General features: G+C 40.2%; 2 protein-coding genes across 3 annotated transcripts; one reads left to right on the top strand and one right to left on the bottom strand.

Annotated features, from left to right (window-relative positions):
- The first annotated feature begins 767 nt into the window (after nucleotides 1-767).
- On the top strand, nucleotides 768-4,887 carry LOC135498721 (uncharacterized). The gene is made up of 3 exons (XM_064789103.1): nucleotides 768-950; nucleotides 1,291-1,498; nucleotides 1,961-4,887. Exons 1-3 carry the CDS (start codon nucleotides 768-770, stop codon nucleotides 4,885-4,887), a joined length of 3,318 nt encoding a protein of 1,105 aa, XP_064645173.1.
- Nucleotides 4,888-13,613: 8,726 nt separating this feature from the next.
- LOC135498805 (cytoplasmic aconitate hydratase-like) lies at nucleotides 13,614-17,117 on the bottom strand. 2 transcript variants are annotated; one of them, XM_064789267.1, is made up of 5 exons: nucleotides 16,609-17,117; nucleotides 16,263-16,434; nucleotides 15,447-15,664; nucleotides 15,065-15,251; nucleotides 13,614-14,569 (listed from the first exon to the last, which is right to left on the bottom strand). In XM_064789267.1, the coding sequence occupies exons 3-5, from the start codon at nucleotides 15,450-15,452 to the stop codon at nucleotides 14,484-14,486; spliced, it is 279 nt and encodes a 92-aa protein (XP_064645337.1). In that variant the 5' UTR covers nucleotides 15,453-15,664; nucleotides 16,263-16,434; nucleotides 16,609-17,117; the 3' UTR covers nucleotides 13,614-14,483. The 2 variants fall into 2 exon arrangements, with proteins under 2 accessions (XP_064645337.1, XP_064645338.1); XM_064789268.1 differs by having other exon boundaries at nucleotides 16,641-17,117.
- Between the last annotated feature and the right edge of the window lie 505 nt (nucleotides 17,118-17,622).

The following is a 17,622-nucleotide window of genomic DNA, read 5'->3' as shown; positions in this document are numbered from 1 at the left end:
AAAAAAATCAGATCGAGGTCAAAAGGAATAGTTTTTGGCGCCAATGATGTCATCAATGGCGGATTTGGTCTCAGTTTCGAGTTGATTCTCTTCAGGTATCGAGTCGTTGTTGCGAGTGAGAGATTACCGAAGAATGTGATGTATGTGATGCAGTCTTAGAATTGCACATTTTGAAAACGTCTCAAATATTTGTTTGTTATTTTCAGGGGTACCCCCTCGTCATCCCTCCATTTATCCAACCTCGAACATGCCCAGGCGTTCACGTGGATACAGAGCCACCTGGAGGAGGACACAGAAACGTGTCTCCGCAAAGATGAAGTCTTTGACGATTATCGGTACGTACATGTCAACATACACACGCCTGTTCACCATTTCGAAAGACTAAGGCAAAATTTGCCACAAAGAGGTTAGTTACAGGAGCTGTTTGAAAATGGCAGCACCGTTAGAAGAAGCACAGTGTAGGCCCTTCTTAGAAATGATGGTCGAAAGCAATGGTCTGAAGGTTATTGCTTCCCCTTAACAAGCGGCTGGTCCCCGGCCATTCGAAACCCGGGTTCATTGATACGTCTGGCTGAGGTCGGTTGTATCTTCTGTCTCTGCCATGACAAGTGAAAGACATTTCACGGATGGATGATAGCCCCTAGTGGACTTGCACTTCGTTACCCTCAGTCCAACAGGCTAATGTCTCCAACCTTAATAACTGATACCGCTCAACGAAAGTTAATGAGTAAATCTTACCTTCCAGGGCCTACTGCCATACCAACGGGATGAAACCTCTCAACACCGCCGACTTTGGTAAAGTCATGAAACGTGCCTTCCCAAATGTAAAGCCTCGACGCCTTGGACAACGTGGACAGTCGAAATATTGCTACAGCGGACTCAGAAAGAGGCTGGAGCTCCAGCCACCGTCGTTACCTGATTTGGCAGAAGGATTTGACCAGGCTGGAGTGGTACGTTGTAAAACTTGGACACTATTTGAAGTCTTGTCTCTGTCTCGAAATGTGTAGTTCAAATCATTTTAGGCTCTGTACTTCAAATTGTTTTAGGCTCTGTACTACAAATCATTTTAGGCTCTGTACTTCAAATTGTTTTAGGCTCTGTACTAAAAATCATTTGAGGCTCTGTACTTCAAATTGTTTTAGGCTCTGTACTACAAATCATTTAAGGCTCTGTACTTCAAATCATTTTTAGGCTCTGTACTTCAAATCCATTTAGGCTCTGTACTACAAATTATGTCGTAGTCCGTGAAATTTACAAAAGAATCTCAACAAATCTTTAATCCTCTTTCAGGACGCTCAGAAAACTCATGAAGAAGAATTGATGCCCGAGTGTATCGCCCTGATCTGTGAATGGGCGGAGAACCTTCTTGGTCGCGGCTTCACGAACATCCGCGACCTCGCAGAGCATCTCCTTAGCAACCTGTACGTCAATAGTAAATCGACGGCAGCATTTGCGCTAACGGCCGCCATGCAGAAGACGAAGACTTCCGATTCCAAAGGTAAGATTTAAAAGAGGGATCCAGAAATGAGACGTAAGGTTGAGCTTTCTCTACCTGAGCCAGCCTTTCCAAGGGCCCGGTTTAAAAGACACCAAACGTGAAGCATTTTCAAGTGTTACTTGTGCAGAAAAAGGCAGTTCTAAGGTCAACATTTAAGTCCATGGAAAAGTTGTCAGCCTTTCTTCCTCTGAGTACACCCAGCTACCTTGCTCTTGTGGAGACCGTCATCAGAGGAGGAAGAACTTCTTTTCTTTCTGTATTTTCCCCCTGAGATGGACAGTCCTGTCCTAGCGAGTTTTAATGCTGTGCAAAACCTGATTTGATGTTTTACTGTGGCCAGCTTTCCTACGATCTGTCTCAGTTCAGCTTGAAGTGAGATCGTATCAAAAACTTCTTAGAATATAAATTGTTCAAACTTGTTTCCAGTTGCTTGATGTTCAACTCTGTATTCTTCCATTCCAGTCCCCGTCTCATCGCTATTCGCCAGCAAGCCAGGCGGCGGCAAACACACTGACACACAGATCCAGCTGCAACGCCGCATCCAAGAACGTCAGCTCATCGGCGAGCAGAAGAAAAAGATACAACAACAAAGGGAAGAGATCGGGAAACAAGAACCTGCCGAATTGGGCAATCGACGCCGATCGATAAAAACGAAACTCTTCAGTCCACCGGTTGGAACGTTTTCATCAACGCAAACGACAGGGACGTCTTCAGTTTCGCAAGCTGGATTCGGACCTATGCAGGCTGGGCCTGTTGCGACAGACATTTGTGATTTCGGTATGCAGCCGAAACCAGGGTCGATAGCCGGTATGCCCGATGCTATGCTTGGCCAGGACTGGAAGCAGTTACCGTCTTGCACGCAGAATTTACTTCAAGGGAATATGCCATCGTCTGGTCCACCTCCGTCAACGCTAGCTATGACACGTTCTCATTTGGAATCATCGCCATCTAGTGCCTTCATGCCGGTCGCCGGTAGTCCGGTTGGTAAGGGGAAACAAAACACTAGTGGGACGAGTACGTTAGAAGCGCTACTAAATGACAATCCGATGAACAAAATGAAAATGCACCCAATGGACCCTAAACTGATGGGCCATCTGCCGCCCGGACAATTCCCACCTCATATCAAAATGGAAGGCAATATACCAATGGGCCACATGCCACATGGACCGATGCAGGGACGACCGAATCTGCCAAATATGTCGATGGGACCTGGTCATGATATACGACCGCCGATGTCAGAGGCGGGAATGATTCGTGGACCTGGCGGAATGATGCCAGTAGCCCCACACCAGATGCATCAACATCCCATGGCGCCTCACCAACAGAGCAGCGCCCGGGCGCAAAAGTTAAAATTCACGCCGATCAAACCTAAAACGCCTTCAGGACACGCTGGAAAAACTGTTTCGGAGATTCTTAAGGATGTACGCGGTTATGGACCTGATGTTATCGATAGTCCGTTCTACAGTGATATGCGGCCTGTGAGTACGATATTGAAAGAATCACGTGATAAGATGGGTGGTCCAGCACCACCTGGTATGCATCAAATGACCCCGGCAATGAAGCGTTCGCGGAATAACAGTTCGGACGATATTCCGTCGCAAAATGTTACAAAACGCCAAATGATGGAAAGTTATGGTGAACATTTACCCACGTCAGCTGCTCAGACGTTATCCGGACGGGTACTCGATGACGTTCATAATCTAGAAAATGATGCGCTATTGGACTATTTAGATTCTCCTGGGGACCAGGATGTCAATCACCCGCCACCTCCTTATCCTGGCCGCCCATTATCTCAAAGCAATATGCCTCCAATGCATCCTGGGAACTTTGTTACGCCGCAAGGACGTGCGATCCATCGGCAACATTCGACTGGGAGACGATCGCCGGATCCTCATATGCAAAATCCAAATTTGTTCATGAGCCCTAAACCGCAGAAGATAGTCCGCAATCCTGGTAATATGCCGAGCCCTGCACCTGGACAGCACGCACCAAGGTCATCAGCCAGTTCCTTACCCTACCAAGAACATCCACCGATACAGACGGGATCTATGCCGCCCAACTTCCCTAAGAGTCACGGCATGCCATCTCAAGATCCAGACGCACAGTTTGAGCTATTCTTGAACCAGTCTCCACAGCGGAGCCCGGCAAGACGTAACTTCCCACCGCTGCCAGGTGATCCGATATTTGAGCCGAGGAGTCATTTTGATCCGCAGATGCACCGAGATCAAGGGATGCCCCGTGATCATCCGTATCCAGGACCTGGGAACTTCCCCCCTCCTCCACATTCGACTCCGCATCTGAGTTATACGCAGAGCGTCGCCAGCTACACCATGACGCAGTCGCAACCTAGTCCGCACTCCAACCCGTCGTCTCAGTCTAGTCATAGCCTCATCAGTCCACGGCCGGAACCATCACCGTTAGCGCCACCTAGCACCAGCCCGCCAACACCATCGCAGAGCCAGCGGAGCTCAACGTCAACACCACCACCATTGAACTCACCGCCAAGTCACGCCGAACGTGGCAACACGCAGGGACAGAACCCGAAAAAATTCTCAAATGTTCCTACGTCACAAAATCAGCAGTGGTCAAATGTGAATGTAGATTCGCCATTCAGTGGACCACGCGGGCAACCTTCGACAACATCTGCGCCTAATTTGACATTTACTGACGTCATGCTCCAATCTAAGGGCCTTGTGCCTCGTACCCCTATCGTACCACCCCGCCCACCGGTGTCATCTTTCGGCATGCATAACATTACTGATAGGATTAGTAACCAGATATCGAACATTGGGAACCAGATCTTGTGTATGACCACTCACGCGCCTTCAACGCCCGGAGTACAGCACTCGACGTTCTCACCGGCGCAGCACGGCGGTTGTGGCATATGGCCGAACATTCAAGGTGCGTATAGACAATTAGCGACAGCTGTGACGCATCAACCGCATCATCCAATGATGCCGCCCACAATACGAACCGGTTTAACGCCGACCGGACTAACACCGCCGTCCGTGAAACGCAACTTGGGAGAAGCATTAGACAATTCAGCCGAAGGTGGTTTGAACATAAGTGATGACTTACAATCGACTTTAGACGTGCTGCGTGATTTCGATACGCAGTATTTCACGCAAGGTGAACAGGACAATGATGGGAATAACTCCGGTTCAAAAGGACCGCATCAAGGACTAAATATACCAAACAATCCGCTAAGTGTCGATTTCTCGCCGGGTATCGCCGCTGAGTTCCCGAATATTTTTGGTCACGAGAAGCGCTCGACGTCCGAGAATCAAGTGGTCCCGCCCGAGGGGATGTCGCTGACGCCGGAAAGTGACATTTTGTGTTATGATAACATCGGAGTGCAGAAATTGGCGAGAGTCGTGACGACGCATTGACGCAAGCCTTAGACTGCTTCATGAGGGACTTCAACCATCATCGGGATGAAATTCCCAGCCTTGGTAATACAGATCGTGAAATCTCCAGCTTCCTTGTGTAGAAATTGAAAGACTTTTCTATCGGATTTCAAGACATTTCGATCGCAGCTGTAGATTTTGATAACGACTCTGAAGCAGTCTTAGAGTTGTTGTTTTGGTGTTCTGTTTTTGGTAAGTCAGCCATGAGGAATTTCATATTGAAATTTCTTTTGGGTGCTATATTTTTTGTGACACCCAGTAATGGCTGAATCACCTCAAAATATTGTCATATCCTTTTTACGACTCTTTCTGAAAACAGAACAGCACTCCGATGTATTATTTGTAAATATTGACTTTGAAAGTATTTTTTGTGCTTAGCGACCTTCTTTGCAAGTATTTAGACTTGTGATGAAACGTTGTAGAATTTGGTAAAAGAAAGTGTACTTATGAAAATGATTGATGGGAAATTTGAAATTCTCAAAAGTTCGATAATTTTGAGGATTTATGAAACACCCCTTTAGTAGACATTGAAACAAACCAAGAAACTGAGATAGTTAAGTGTCTGGTAGATTCCATTCAAGCAAAATAGGAGGATAAGGTTTTGTATACTTCAAAACCATTCCCTGGTACTAAAAGTGGACAGAAATTGGGGATTTGAGCTGATAAAATTGATAACAACATATCAGAATTTAAAAGCTGTTAGGACAGTGATTAATATTCAAATATATTCTGAACTTTTTTCATGCATTTGTTGCATGTAAGGTATTTTTTTATTAAGGTTTGTGAAACGGTCGTATTCAAAAAATCGAAATGAGGAGTGCTTAAACTTTGACATTTCTAAACACCATTCAAAACTTTGGACTTGGAGTGCAGTGGGTTTGTATCACAAATTTGAATTTTCAAATATTGGGTGCTTGGCTTATGAAAGTTGGTTAATCATTTGATTAGGAGTTCCTTGTAAGTTATATGACCAAGAATTGATAAAGAACAGTCTTTTTCAATTCTTGGTATGAGGGATCTCAAATCCGGTTCTTTGGAGTGCATAAGGTTTGTATTAGGAATAGACTTTCTGAAACAAAGGAGTGCTTTACAAACTTACCTGATATCTTATAATGAAGTGCTTGACACGATTTGGAGTGCATGTGGTTTGTATTAATGAGAAAAAGCAACGTCTGAACCAAAAGGAGTGCTTGTTAAAACGGAGTGCTTTTAGTGTAAGATGTTCTAAAAACTGGAATGCTTGTATTGAAAAATGTTGGTGTCTTGTCTGATAAATGATTAATCAGCCAAGTATTGTACCAAGACAGTTGGTAATTTTTTCCCATCCAGATATGCACCTTAGCAATGTAGTTACCTCGGTAACATTGTCCAATATTTGACTCAACAAATTCGCAAGAATCTTGATATTTCCTGTACTAAAAACATGACCATTCTTTGAAAATGATCTCTGGTGACGCTTACTTTTTTCCAACTGGTTCCAAACTTGTTGAGAGTGTAGAAATACTTTCAATTTTTCAAAGATTTAAAACAGAAAAAGTTCAGTTCACAATTTCTCAAATATGTTAATAATTCATGCACCCTTCTCAACACTCTGAAGAATTTTCTTCAATATTTCGACATTTCGATTTTCGCTGATGAGAAGGGTGTAAAATGTTAAGAAAAAAGATTATTCATACCATAGTTTCTATATCAATATCAGGCCTTTAAATCTTGTCTTCTTTATTCTGAAGTTATCTTCATTTTCGAACATGAAGAAGACAGATCTTTATTGGTACAAATTAGCTTATATATTTTGTAACTTAAACTTCATACTGCTACTAGGTGTTTAAATATTCATGGGGGGGGGGGTTAAAACATTTCACCTCACTTGCATTCAATCTTGCCTTCTTCAATTTCGCAGATCTCACTTTATTCATAAAGTTAGTATCTTTTCGCGAAGAAGGCAATTATCAAATGTTACACAACTTAAAAAACTAATTTAATTATATTTTCTAACTAATGTATGGCCTTCTTCACTTTCGGTGTGATTTTCTCACATTTTATTTTCGGGAAGAAGGCCTACCATAATTTAGCATACCTAAATGATAATTTTAATTTAATTTAAATTAATTTAATTTAATTAATCTAGTTTCTACTAAGGTCGCATTGGGGATACATCTACAGTTAATTTAATTTAATTTAATTTAATTCAATTAATTTAATTTAATTTAATTTAATTTAATTTAATTAATCTAGTTTCTACTAAGGTCGCATTGGGGATACATCTACAGTCTCTTCTTGAATATATCACTACACAGTTTAACTTACGCACAAATTTCAGTAGTTTCGCTTTAAAAACTTTTCTAAACCTCATGAAAATACTTATTCTTAACAAATTATGAGGCCAGTAGTTAGAAGCAAATGGCCCCTGAGAAAACTTTTCAAATGAATGGTCATGTTATTTTGTTTCAAGGAGTTCATATTTTTTTAGTGTGATATGTTGTCAGTTCAGATTCAAACTGAAAAGGCGCAATTATCTGTTTGTGAAAGGTTTGTGGCTGTGTTCAGTAAACTTGATTGATTGAGGTGCTCCGACTAAGACCCATTCCAGAACAGTCGCGAAATTTCATGTAAAGTTTATTATTACTTGATAAATGTGACTCGCTCTACCAAAACTAGGCGCTTGTCGCATCTGAACTCGACAGGTTGATACGGACTTGTTGTTCATTTCCCTATTGTAGACCTTTTGTGAAATCTATTACAAACTGATTTGGTCACATTTCACAAAAGGTCTACAATAGGGAAATGAACAACAAGTCCGTATCAACCTGTCGAGTTCAGATGCGTCAAGCGCCTAGTTTTGGTAGAGCGGGTCACAAATAGTTAAGTCCTGGCTTCAGAAGACTGTGTATTTTTGATTACTTGCATATGTCTGATGATATCTCAATCAATGTTTCGTTCGCCAAAGTTACTTACGAGTGTTGGCCCGTTTGACAGAAGTTTGGTTTTGAAAATTCAAAGTGCAACGATATTTCAATTTGTGTAAAACTGAATATTATCATGAAAACTACATATCCTGTAATGACTATGTATTTTTCAGGTTATCTGATTCTCCATGTCACTGAGTTTACTTCTGACTAGATATTGACTTATTTAATGACTGTGAGTTTTCCATTTTGGAAACCATGTAAGAAATCTCACTTTCAAACATCATTCGTGGTGTTGGTGTAATGAAATGGTAGCCTAATGAAATATACCTGTTTTCTTATTCCATTTACAATTTTATAACTTTGTCTTTTAGCGATGATCACAATTTATCATTTTAATCATCATTTTTTGAAGCATTTACAAACTGTATAAAACAAATATGACATGATGTGTTCAAGTCAATTCTCACTGCCTATTAATCAATTTCTTTTTGCAGCATTTTTAAGTAAAATTCAATTCGATGTATTTTCTAATCAATTTAGACCATTATGCATTTATTCGATAATCATGTTTGTCCATTTTATACCATAATTTTCGGAAACATTTACATTTGAGACTTAGGAGGGTTGTATCATGTGAATTGTATACCAGAATGCATTTAAACTTTTACCACCACTTAGTTTTACTTTGCTGTATTTTGTGTAAGAATCTGTTGGTAAATAATGCTTTTACAGCTCATATTTTTGTATCAATTTAAACCGTATTGCATTTACTATCAAGATTTTCGTCATATCAACCAAATGACTCATCCATGTAATCTATTGATGCATGATACATGTACCATTATGCATCGACTGATGCAAAATGCTCTACCTTTGGTGTTCAAGGAGGGAATGATAGGATGTCTGTGTTCAGAGATCCCTTACCTTTGGTGCTCAAGGAGGGAAACTTGATATACGACTGGAGTCTTTAAGATACGTTTTCCAACTAAAGCTCCTTCAACCCTATGACGTTAGAATGGACTTGCCCACTTTACACAAATCAATTATACTTTGGTTTGTTTCATTGTATTCAAATAGGGATGTTGGGTTGGTCTTGGGGGAATTTGATCATAAACTCTTTGTGAATTCACAACGAATATTTATTATTTAGATACAATTTACGTCTAACGTTCGAACATATCTTGAATTAGTGTAAATTTATACAAAATATTAAAGTTTGTTTAATATAATTTGTATCAATTAGAAAAGCAGTTTAGAATTTAAATACAACTGCAAACTCTTTTGTTCTCAGTATTTAAATAATGTTTTGCAATTTAACTTATTCTAAATTTGCGTTTCTCTCTCCAGAATTTTGGTTTTAAATCATATCAAGCTGTGTAGGGTTTTAAATGACACTGGGTTTCAACACTAAATGGCCGAAAAGTATGGAAGAACCTTTCTACTTATCATCAACGGTCTAATCAACAAAGTAAACTGTATTCTTATTCTAAGTACGTCGACTCTTTTTCATTCAAATTATCATATGTATCAAATGCTTCAACCAATTTATTTCCAGGTGACAATGTTATATTTTAGGCGCCCCCTTGATGTTTGTCTTAAATTATTGCGTAGTGGTGCTGTACATACTAGTTTCATATACTCTATAGTATATATGTTGTAAATAGGTGGCGTAGCGAGTCTTGAAGAGAAATATCGTCCAGTTTGTGTCGGTTTGGTGAATTCGTCCGGATGAGTTCCGTACGATTTTAAAACTAAAACATAGGGGGCGTGTTTGTATATTATGTAAATTGCTCGAACCAGTTTTCTACTTTGTGTCAAACTTAAGGTGCAGTGCGCCTTGATGTACCTATCATGATGTTGATAAAATTCGGGCCAGGGATGGAGAAGTGTCTACTATAAAACGTTACCAATGCTCATACAGGACTGTCTTCTGAGTTATATTCTGGAGGCGCTATCCATTTTTCAATCATTCTACTTTATTCATATGTTACAATTTTCATGTTGAATGCATTTTATCAAGAATCTATAAAGACGAGTCTATTGGACTAAGTTAGTAAAGACAAGACTAGTCTTTCTTAGACGGAGTTAGCAAAGACTAAACTTGTCTTTTTTGGACTATTAGTAAAGACTAGACTTTATTGATTCTTGATGTGAAATTCTTGTGAAAATTGAAGTGGCATTTTCTTATTCTGTGCCCATCCATTGTAAATATCATCGAAATGCTCAATCATTTTCATATCAATTTTCAACTGAAGTGAAATCGTCCTTTCAAATCTGCATCTTGGATTCCAGTTTTAACATTATTTGTTTTTGAGTGACTTTCTTGCCATCCTGAGGAAGTCAGGGGTTGATGTTTGCTTCCCCGACCCTGCAAGAAGCAAACATTAACCCCTGATTTCCTCAGGATGCTTTCTTGCAGAATCTGGCGTTTTAACTTTTTTGCTCTTGTTGTCGTTTGAGGGTCCACATTTTGCCAGCTTTCTGTAAATTTTGAATCGTTTTGTAAACATCAAATCCGAGTTAAGCTCCAAGGAGCATTTTGTTCCACTCAAACACACAGTGTGCGAACACGCCGTGTGCGAACACACCGTGTGCGAACACACCGTGTGCGAACACACTGTGTGCGAACACACTGTGTGCGAACACGCGGTGTCTCACAAAATGTCCCTATTTCTTTGTAAAAAGTTGATGAAAGTTTGGGACATTTTGTGAGACACCCTGTATAACAATGTAATAGACCACTCTTGTTATCTGCTTTTGAGAGAAGATCACATACTTGACATCACCTAAAGTTGGACAACAATTCCTATGCAATTATTAGATTCACACGCAGGATTTTGGCATCAATTTTGGGTGAAATGCACAAGCATATCATTATTTTGTACAGTTGTAACGTGTACATAGTTTTACCAATATACTCAATAAATAGATAACATTTATAAGTGAATTTGTGTGTTGTCCAAGTATTGTAAACCCCTACGGGCATATTTAAAATATAATTGAAAGGGACACAACAAGGAAAAGAGACTTCCTCAGGTTTGACTTGGGATGTAAAAGCGTTAATGAGTCAGACCCTGTAAACTCCAGTGCAACACAATTCCCAGTCCAATGCAGTGGTCAAGATAAACCCTGTACCCCCCCCCCCATGGCGAGATGAGTGATGCATTATGGATATTCCAGCTGGCAGAGGGAAAATTGCAAGTAATTTCAAATTGATTGAATCTCAACATAATTTTGTGTACAACATCCTGACTGTAACACGAATATATGCTGGAAATTTCAGCCCAGAATTTTAAGTTATTCATAATATTTTAAAGCATTTAATAAAAGACCCAGAAGCCACTATCGATATTCCAGTTGGCAGAGGGAAAATTACAAGTAAACTTTTGAGATGCCATTAATCCAAAAGTCGTGTTCCTATTTGACTAAAACTTACAGGATATATTTGTATTGACGTCAGATACTCGCATAGCGAATGGGATGCTGTGTCACTCAATACAGCATTTCTTGACGGATAGTATAGTAGAGACCACTGCCTTAAAGACTTGTTTCTGAGACGTCCTGTACTGTATTGCCCGGCTTTTACATCAATTACAAGGAAAATCTCATTTGAAATATTGATATATGATTGATATTGTAAACTGACTGCATTATAAATTTTTTTGGTAACGTAGATGATGATTCCAATTGAGAGTTTCCAACTTTAAGATACTTTGGGGAAGATGAAGCTGCGAGAAGATCATTGAAAGTTGGAAACGCAAACCACAAGAGAGACACACTTAAGCTTGTATAAGTACTAAGAAAGTTTCAAGATCTGGACATGCTCCCTTTCGGTCTCTCGGCCTATTGGCTAAGATTCAGTTTGGAAAGCTTGGTTCAGAAGTCCTGCTCCATCTTGGTTTCTCGGCCTATTGGCTAAGATTCTGTTGGGACATCATGGATTTGTCATCTCAGCTGCATTCTCGGCCTATTGGCTAAGATTCGTCTGGGATAGAATTCTTCCTGTGGACCAAAGGTCTGTTGAAGCTGAAAACATTTCATCATCAGCTGTGTATTTCCAGCATAATGTGTTGGATGGGAAGAATAAAAGTTGTGGAAATGGAGCAGTACAGGAATTTTTTATTGAAAAACAGTATGGATGTCCCATGCAGCAAATTTTAATGAGTTTATCACCAGAATCTCACTTGCTTACTTGATATGTCACTGATTGAGACCTGACTGCATAAGAATGAGTACCTTTTTTACTGATAAACAGTATGGATCTTGACAACTTTTCTGAAAGTTAAGGGGCACCTCTTGGATAGTCCATGTAGCAAAATTTAATGAGTTTATCACCAGAATCTCACTTTTAATTGCTAACTTGATATGTCACTAATTGAGACCTGACTGCATAAGAATGTGTAACATGATGTACCGCATCCTTTCCATATAGGAGACATCTGTATCTCATCTATTAGAGGAGATGAAGCTGCAAAAAGATGATGGAAAATTCAGAAATCAACACCAGGGGAATAATGAATTGCTGCGGTTACTTCGTAAAGTTCGCTGCGGTGGGTAAGGGTAAGGGTGGGGTGTCAGCTACTAACGTTCTTAGATGTCTCTGAAATGCTACCAAAAAGGATAATTTTTTGGGTTTTTTGATGATTTTGATAGAATAATAGACTTGACAACTTTTCTGAAAGTTAAGGGGCACCTCTTGGATAGTCCATGTAGCAAAATTTAATGAGTTTATCACCAGAATCTCACTTTTAATTGCTAACTTGATATGTCACTAATTGAGACCTGACTGCATAAGAATGTGTAACATGATGTACCGCATCCTTTCCATATAGGAGACATCTGTATCTCATCTATTAGAGGAGATGAAGCTGCAAAAAGATGATGGAAAATTCAGAAATCAACACCAGGGGAATAATGAATTGCTGCGGTTACTTCGTAAAGTTCGCTGCGGTGGGTAAGGGTAAGGGTGGGGTGTCAGCTACTAACGTTCTTAGATGTCTCTGAAATGCTACCAAAAAGGATAATTTTTTGGGTTTTTTGATGATTTTGATAGAATAATAGACTAACATAAGTATAATTTTCTTAAAAAGGAGTGTTTTTTGGGATTCTTAAAAAGAGTGTCGTGGATTCGCCTTGAAACTATGCCAAGGTATCTGATCAGACCGCCAGGGGAAACACACCCACAAAAGACAAAAAGCAAAAGCCTTAGTCTTCTGTACAGATCTGAAAATAGTATACCTCGGCCTTCTCGGCCGTTATAACCGATCAACCTAACACAAAGTGCCACTTTTACTTATTCATTTGGGTTTTTTTCTTTCGCGTGGTTTAGGTTTATCCTCATGTAGGTTTCTTTTTGCATCTTCATCATCTCAACGATGACACATAATGAAGTTTTATTCAATGGAAACATCTTCTATTTGATCATTTATAGTTCTTATGCAGTCATTTTAATAAAAAATTTGAGATATCCATTTCTATATGATGCTTTTATTCAATTTGCCGATAAAGAAGAAATTATCATATTATAATAAATTTGATCTTTATAGGATTAAAATATCATATCAAACTGTATGTCAGCAGCAACAGGGGTCATCCAAAAAGGAATTCCGATGGCTTCATCAGGAGCAGGAGAATACTACCCAGCAGCAGTCTACTCATAGTATCCAGTATCTTCTTCTTCTCCATGGTTTTCAAAGCAGCTTCCACATCTTGTCGGTATCTCTGTCAGCTCTAACACGCCATGCTATCAAAAGTTGACAGGAGGAAATATCACCAACAACACAAATGCTAATTCTGATGTTCTTTAATTTATTTTGACAATCTCAGTATCACATCATATTGATATATGTGTATCATCAGACAAATGAGAAAATAACAATGAACCATAAAGGACCTGTTTTTTGAAAGAGATTTAATTGCTTTTAGATTCCAAGTTCTAGCCAAAATGGTGGTACCTATAGCCAACCCTCGTGTCCATTGGACTTTATGCCAACTAATGCTGGTATTAACGTAACTCTACACCATCTCCTTCAGTTAATAATAATAATAATAATGATACTGGTAATAATAATCATGAGACTTCTATAGCGCTCAATCCAACTTGTTTCAGTTGTTCGAACTTTACATTATTACCCCTAGCTATTGGCCTGTGCATTCGTGGTTCAAGCTCTACACTCTGGGAGTATTACATCATAATTTCTGCCAACTAACCGATTTACTCCTGCGTTAAGAGAACCAAGTAGGGTCAAGTGCCTTACTCACGGACACAAAGACGAAACAGTGGCAACTCCTCCGAGTTTAGAGGGGCCCCAAGTGCACAGTTTGTTGATATCGGTGCCCATATACTCCCATTTTCACAGTACTGCAGAAATCTATTGGCCACCAGCAAACCTATGACCACAGCTACGTGGTGTTGGCTGTCAGTAGGACATTACAAAAAGGCCTTATCGCCTCAAAAATATCGATGTAACAATGGCAGGCGCCTGTGACGTCCATCAAACCATCGTACCATAGTGACAGCCAACACCGCCTAGCGGATGCCAATATCATAGCCTTACATTTCATTTCCATAGCAACAGTTTGTTTCCACAGCAAAATTTTCCTTAATCAGTTCCTTAGCAACCGTCGCTTTCCATGGCAATTATTTACAGCATGTTACGAATCATGTAGTTAAGAATGCCACCGTTCCTGAAGTATTCCAGTTCCACTTCGGTGTCGAATCGAACGAAATCTTTGAAGCTCCGTCCATCGTTCACCTAAAATAAAGAATATTTAGTTCATATAGTTATCATTTTAAGTGTCTGGTGAGTCTTCTAAACTTGTGATGTAAGGTTGTTTCAGCCGCAATCTTTTTATCACTCATTGCAGCGATATTGTGCATCAAAGTGACAATTATTGCAAGCCACTGTGATAAAAACTGTCTGCATGGTTTCGTGCCATGTTCCAATAAGGGATCCTGAAGACCAATTTGCGAAACACTTAAAAGAACTTGGTATTGAACAGACATATATTTTTCAGTTATTCCAAGGCCCAGTTGTTCAAAGCCAATTTTGTCACTATCCCCGGCGTTAACTTTACTTGGCGTAAAGTCTTAAGGGCTTAGCTGAAGGAGATAAGGCTTTGTTGATGCCAGCGTTATGGACATAATTTGTTTTGAACAACCGGGCCCTGGCCTTTGATGCTGCCTTATGGCATACATGTGTCGGCAACGTATGACCAGGATGGATTTCACCACTCGGAAGAATACCAACCTTGACTTCGTATATCTGGGGTAGGTTTCAACTTGTCTGGCAGCGTTATCGAGAACTGCTCCTTGCCGGTGAGTCCGTGCGTCTCCACGGTCTCTCCCTCGAGGTACTGCAGCAGCATAATGCCCATTCCGACCAGGTTGGACCTGTGGATACGTTCGTAGCTCTCCGCGATGACAGCGCGGATATTCTGTAAGAAAGGAAGCAAGGATTGAAACGTATGATATGATATAGATGCTGTCTCACCTGACAGATACTGCTGTTGCATGAAACCTATCCTAATATCCTGGGTTAACCACAGTCAATGTAAACCTATACAACGATGACAGCCTATAATTTTTTTACTGAGGAAAGACCGACTAAAATAAGACCAAAAAATCCTCACCAGCATCCATGGTCCTTTGGCTGGCCAATCTCTCGATGATCCTGAACCATACTCCGTATATCTGGGTAGGTTTCAACTCGTCTGGCAGCGTTATCGAGAACTGTTCCTTGCCGGTGAGTCCGTGCGTCTCCACGGTCGCCCTCGAGGTACTGCAGCGGCATAATGCCCATTCCGACCAGGTTGGACCTGTGGATACGTTCGTAGCTCTCCGCGATATTCTGTAAGAAAGGAAGCAAGGATTGAAACGTATGATATGATATAGATGCCGTCTCACCCGACAAGATACTGCTGTTGCATGAAACCTATCCTAAATATCCTGGGTTAACCACAGTCAATGTAAACCCATTACATGATGTACTACTCAACAGTCAACACAGTAAATCCATTACCCCAGAGAGTTGTACCGGACTTCAAGGTCGTAAGTGTCCCTTAGTTGAGGGTTCCACCCAGGTTTAAGAGTCGGTTTGTGTCCCAGTACCACGGTTACAAGTCTGGAGAAGTGTTCTGTTATAGCTACTAGATACCACTGGAATTATAATGTCTGTATAATAAAATAAGCTGTCATAACGAATGTCTTTTTTGTATTTTTGTTATCATCATCATTATCATCATCATTATAATTACTTGGCGAATGGATCTACGATGGCCCATGGACATTCCAGGGAGGTCCATGCATGTATGAATATTTAATCACCATCATTCATAGATCCATGCATGGACACTTTTGCCTAAGTATGAAGTCGATATTGCCTTATGGCATACATGTGTCGGCAACGTATGACCAGGATGGATTTCGTCACTTGGAAGAATACCAACCTCAACTCTGTATATCTGGGTAGGTTTCAACTTGTCTGGCAGGGTTATCGAGAACTGCTCCTTGCCGGTGAGTCCGTGCGTCTCCACGGTCGCCCTCGAGGTACTGCAGCGGCATAATGCCCATTCCGACCAGGTTGGACCTGTGGATACGTTCGTAGCTCTCCGCGATATTCTGTAAGAAAGAAAGCAAGGATTGAAACGTACGATATGATATAGATGCCGTCTCATCCGACAAGATACTGTTGTTGCATGAAACCTATCCTAATATCCTGGGTTAACCACAGTCAATGTAAACCCATAAAAGGATGTAATACACAGTAAACCCAGTACAGGATGTAATGCTTACCACAGTAAATTCATTACCCCAGAGAGTCGTACCTGACTTCAAGGTCGTAAGTGTCTCTTAGTCGAGGGTTCCATCCAGGTTTAAGAGTCGGTTTATGTCCTGTTGCCACGTTTACAAGTCTGGAGAAGTGTTCTGTTATAGCTGCTAGATACCACTGGAATTATAATCAATGTCTGTACATAAATGCTCTCATAACGAATGTCTTTTTGGTATTTTTGTTATCATCATCATTGTCATCATCATGGCGAATGGATTTATGATGGTCCATGGACGTTTAATCACCATCATTCAATCATAGAGATCCATGCATGGACACTTTTGCCTTTGTATAAAGTCCACTCTTGGCAACTGTGTAACTCTCCACGTATGCTGGATCTTTTGTTGGTAGGTGATAAAGATTTGAAACAGTAAAACCTTGTACAAGTACCGCGTGAAATCGGGTGCTTCCTTCCAATCTCGTCCCAGCTGACTTTATTGATAGCAATTTGCCAGTAGTTCCAGAATCCACCTTTTTGTGGAGGATGACGTCATCATGGAATGCATTGGAAAATACGTTGTTGTCGTTGAAAAATAAACTTATATTCATGACGGGCCGCAATTGCAATTCTAATTATTTCACTTAAATGAAAGCAAAAGTAAGTTTTTGTGATTGTTTTGTATTCCATATACTAAAATAAAACATTTTTATACTAAAATAAAACAAGTTTTTCGTAATATTTTGAAATATTTAAAAAAAGACCCAGAAGCTACTATGGATATTCCAGCTGGCAGAGGGAAAATTACCAAGTAATTTCAAATTGATTGAATCTCAACAAAATTTTGTGTACAACATCCTGATAGTGACACAAATATATCCTGCAAATTTCAGCTCAGAATTTCAAGTTTTTCGTAATATTTTGAAATATATAAAAAAAAGACCCAGAAGCTACTATGGATATTCCAGCTGGCAGAGGGAAATTACAAGTAATTTCAAATTGATTGAATCTCAACGAAATTTTGTTTACAACATCCTGA

This window comes from Lineus longissimus, chromosome 14, assembly GCF_910592395.1.
Source record: "Lineus longissimus chromosome 14, tnLinLong1.2, whole genome shotgun sequence".
Classification (NCBI taxonomy): domain Eukaryota; kingdom Metazoa; phylum Nemertea; class Pilidiophora; order Heteronemertea; family Lineidae; genus Lineus; species Lineus longissimus.
The sequence above is the reverse complement of the archived record's forward strand: the minus strand, read 5'-3'. Positions and strand labels throughout refer to the sequence as shown.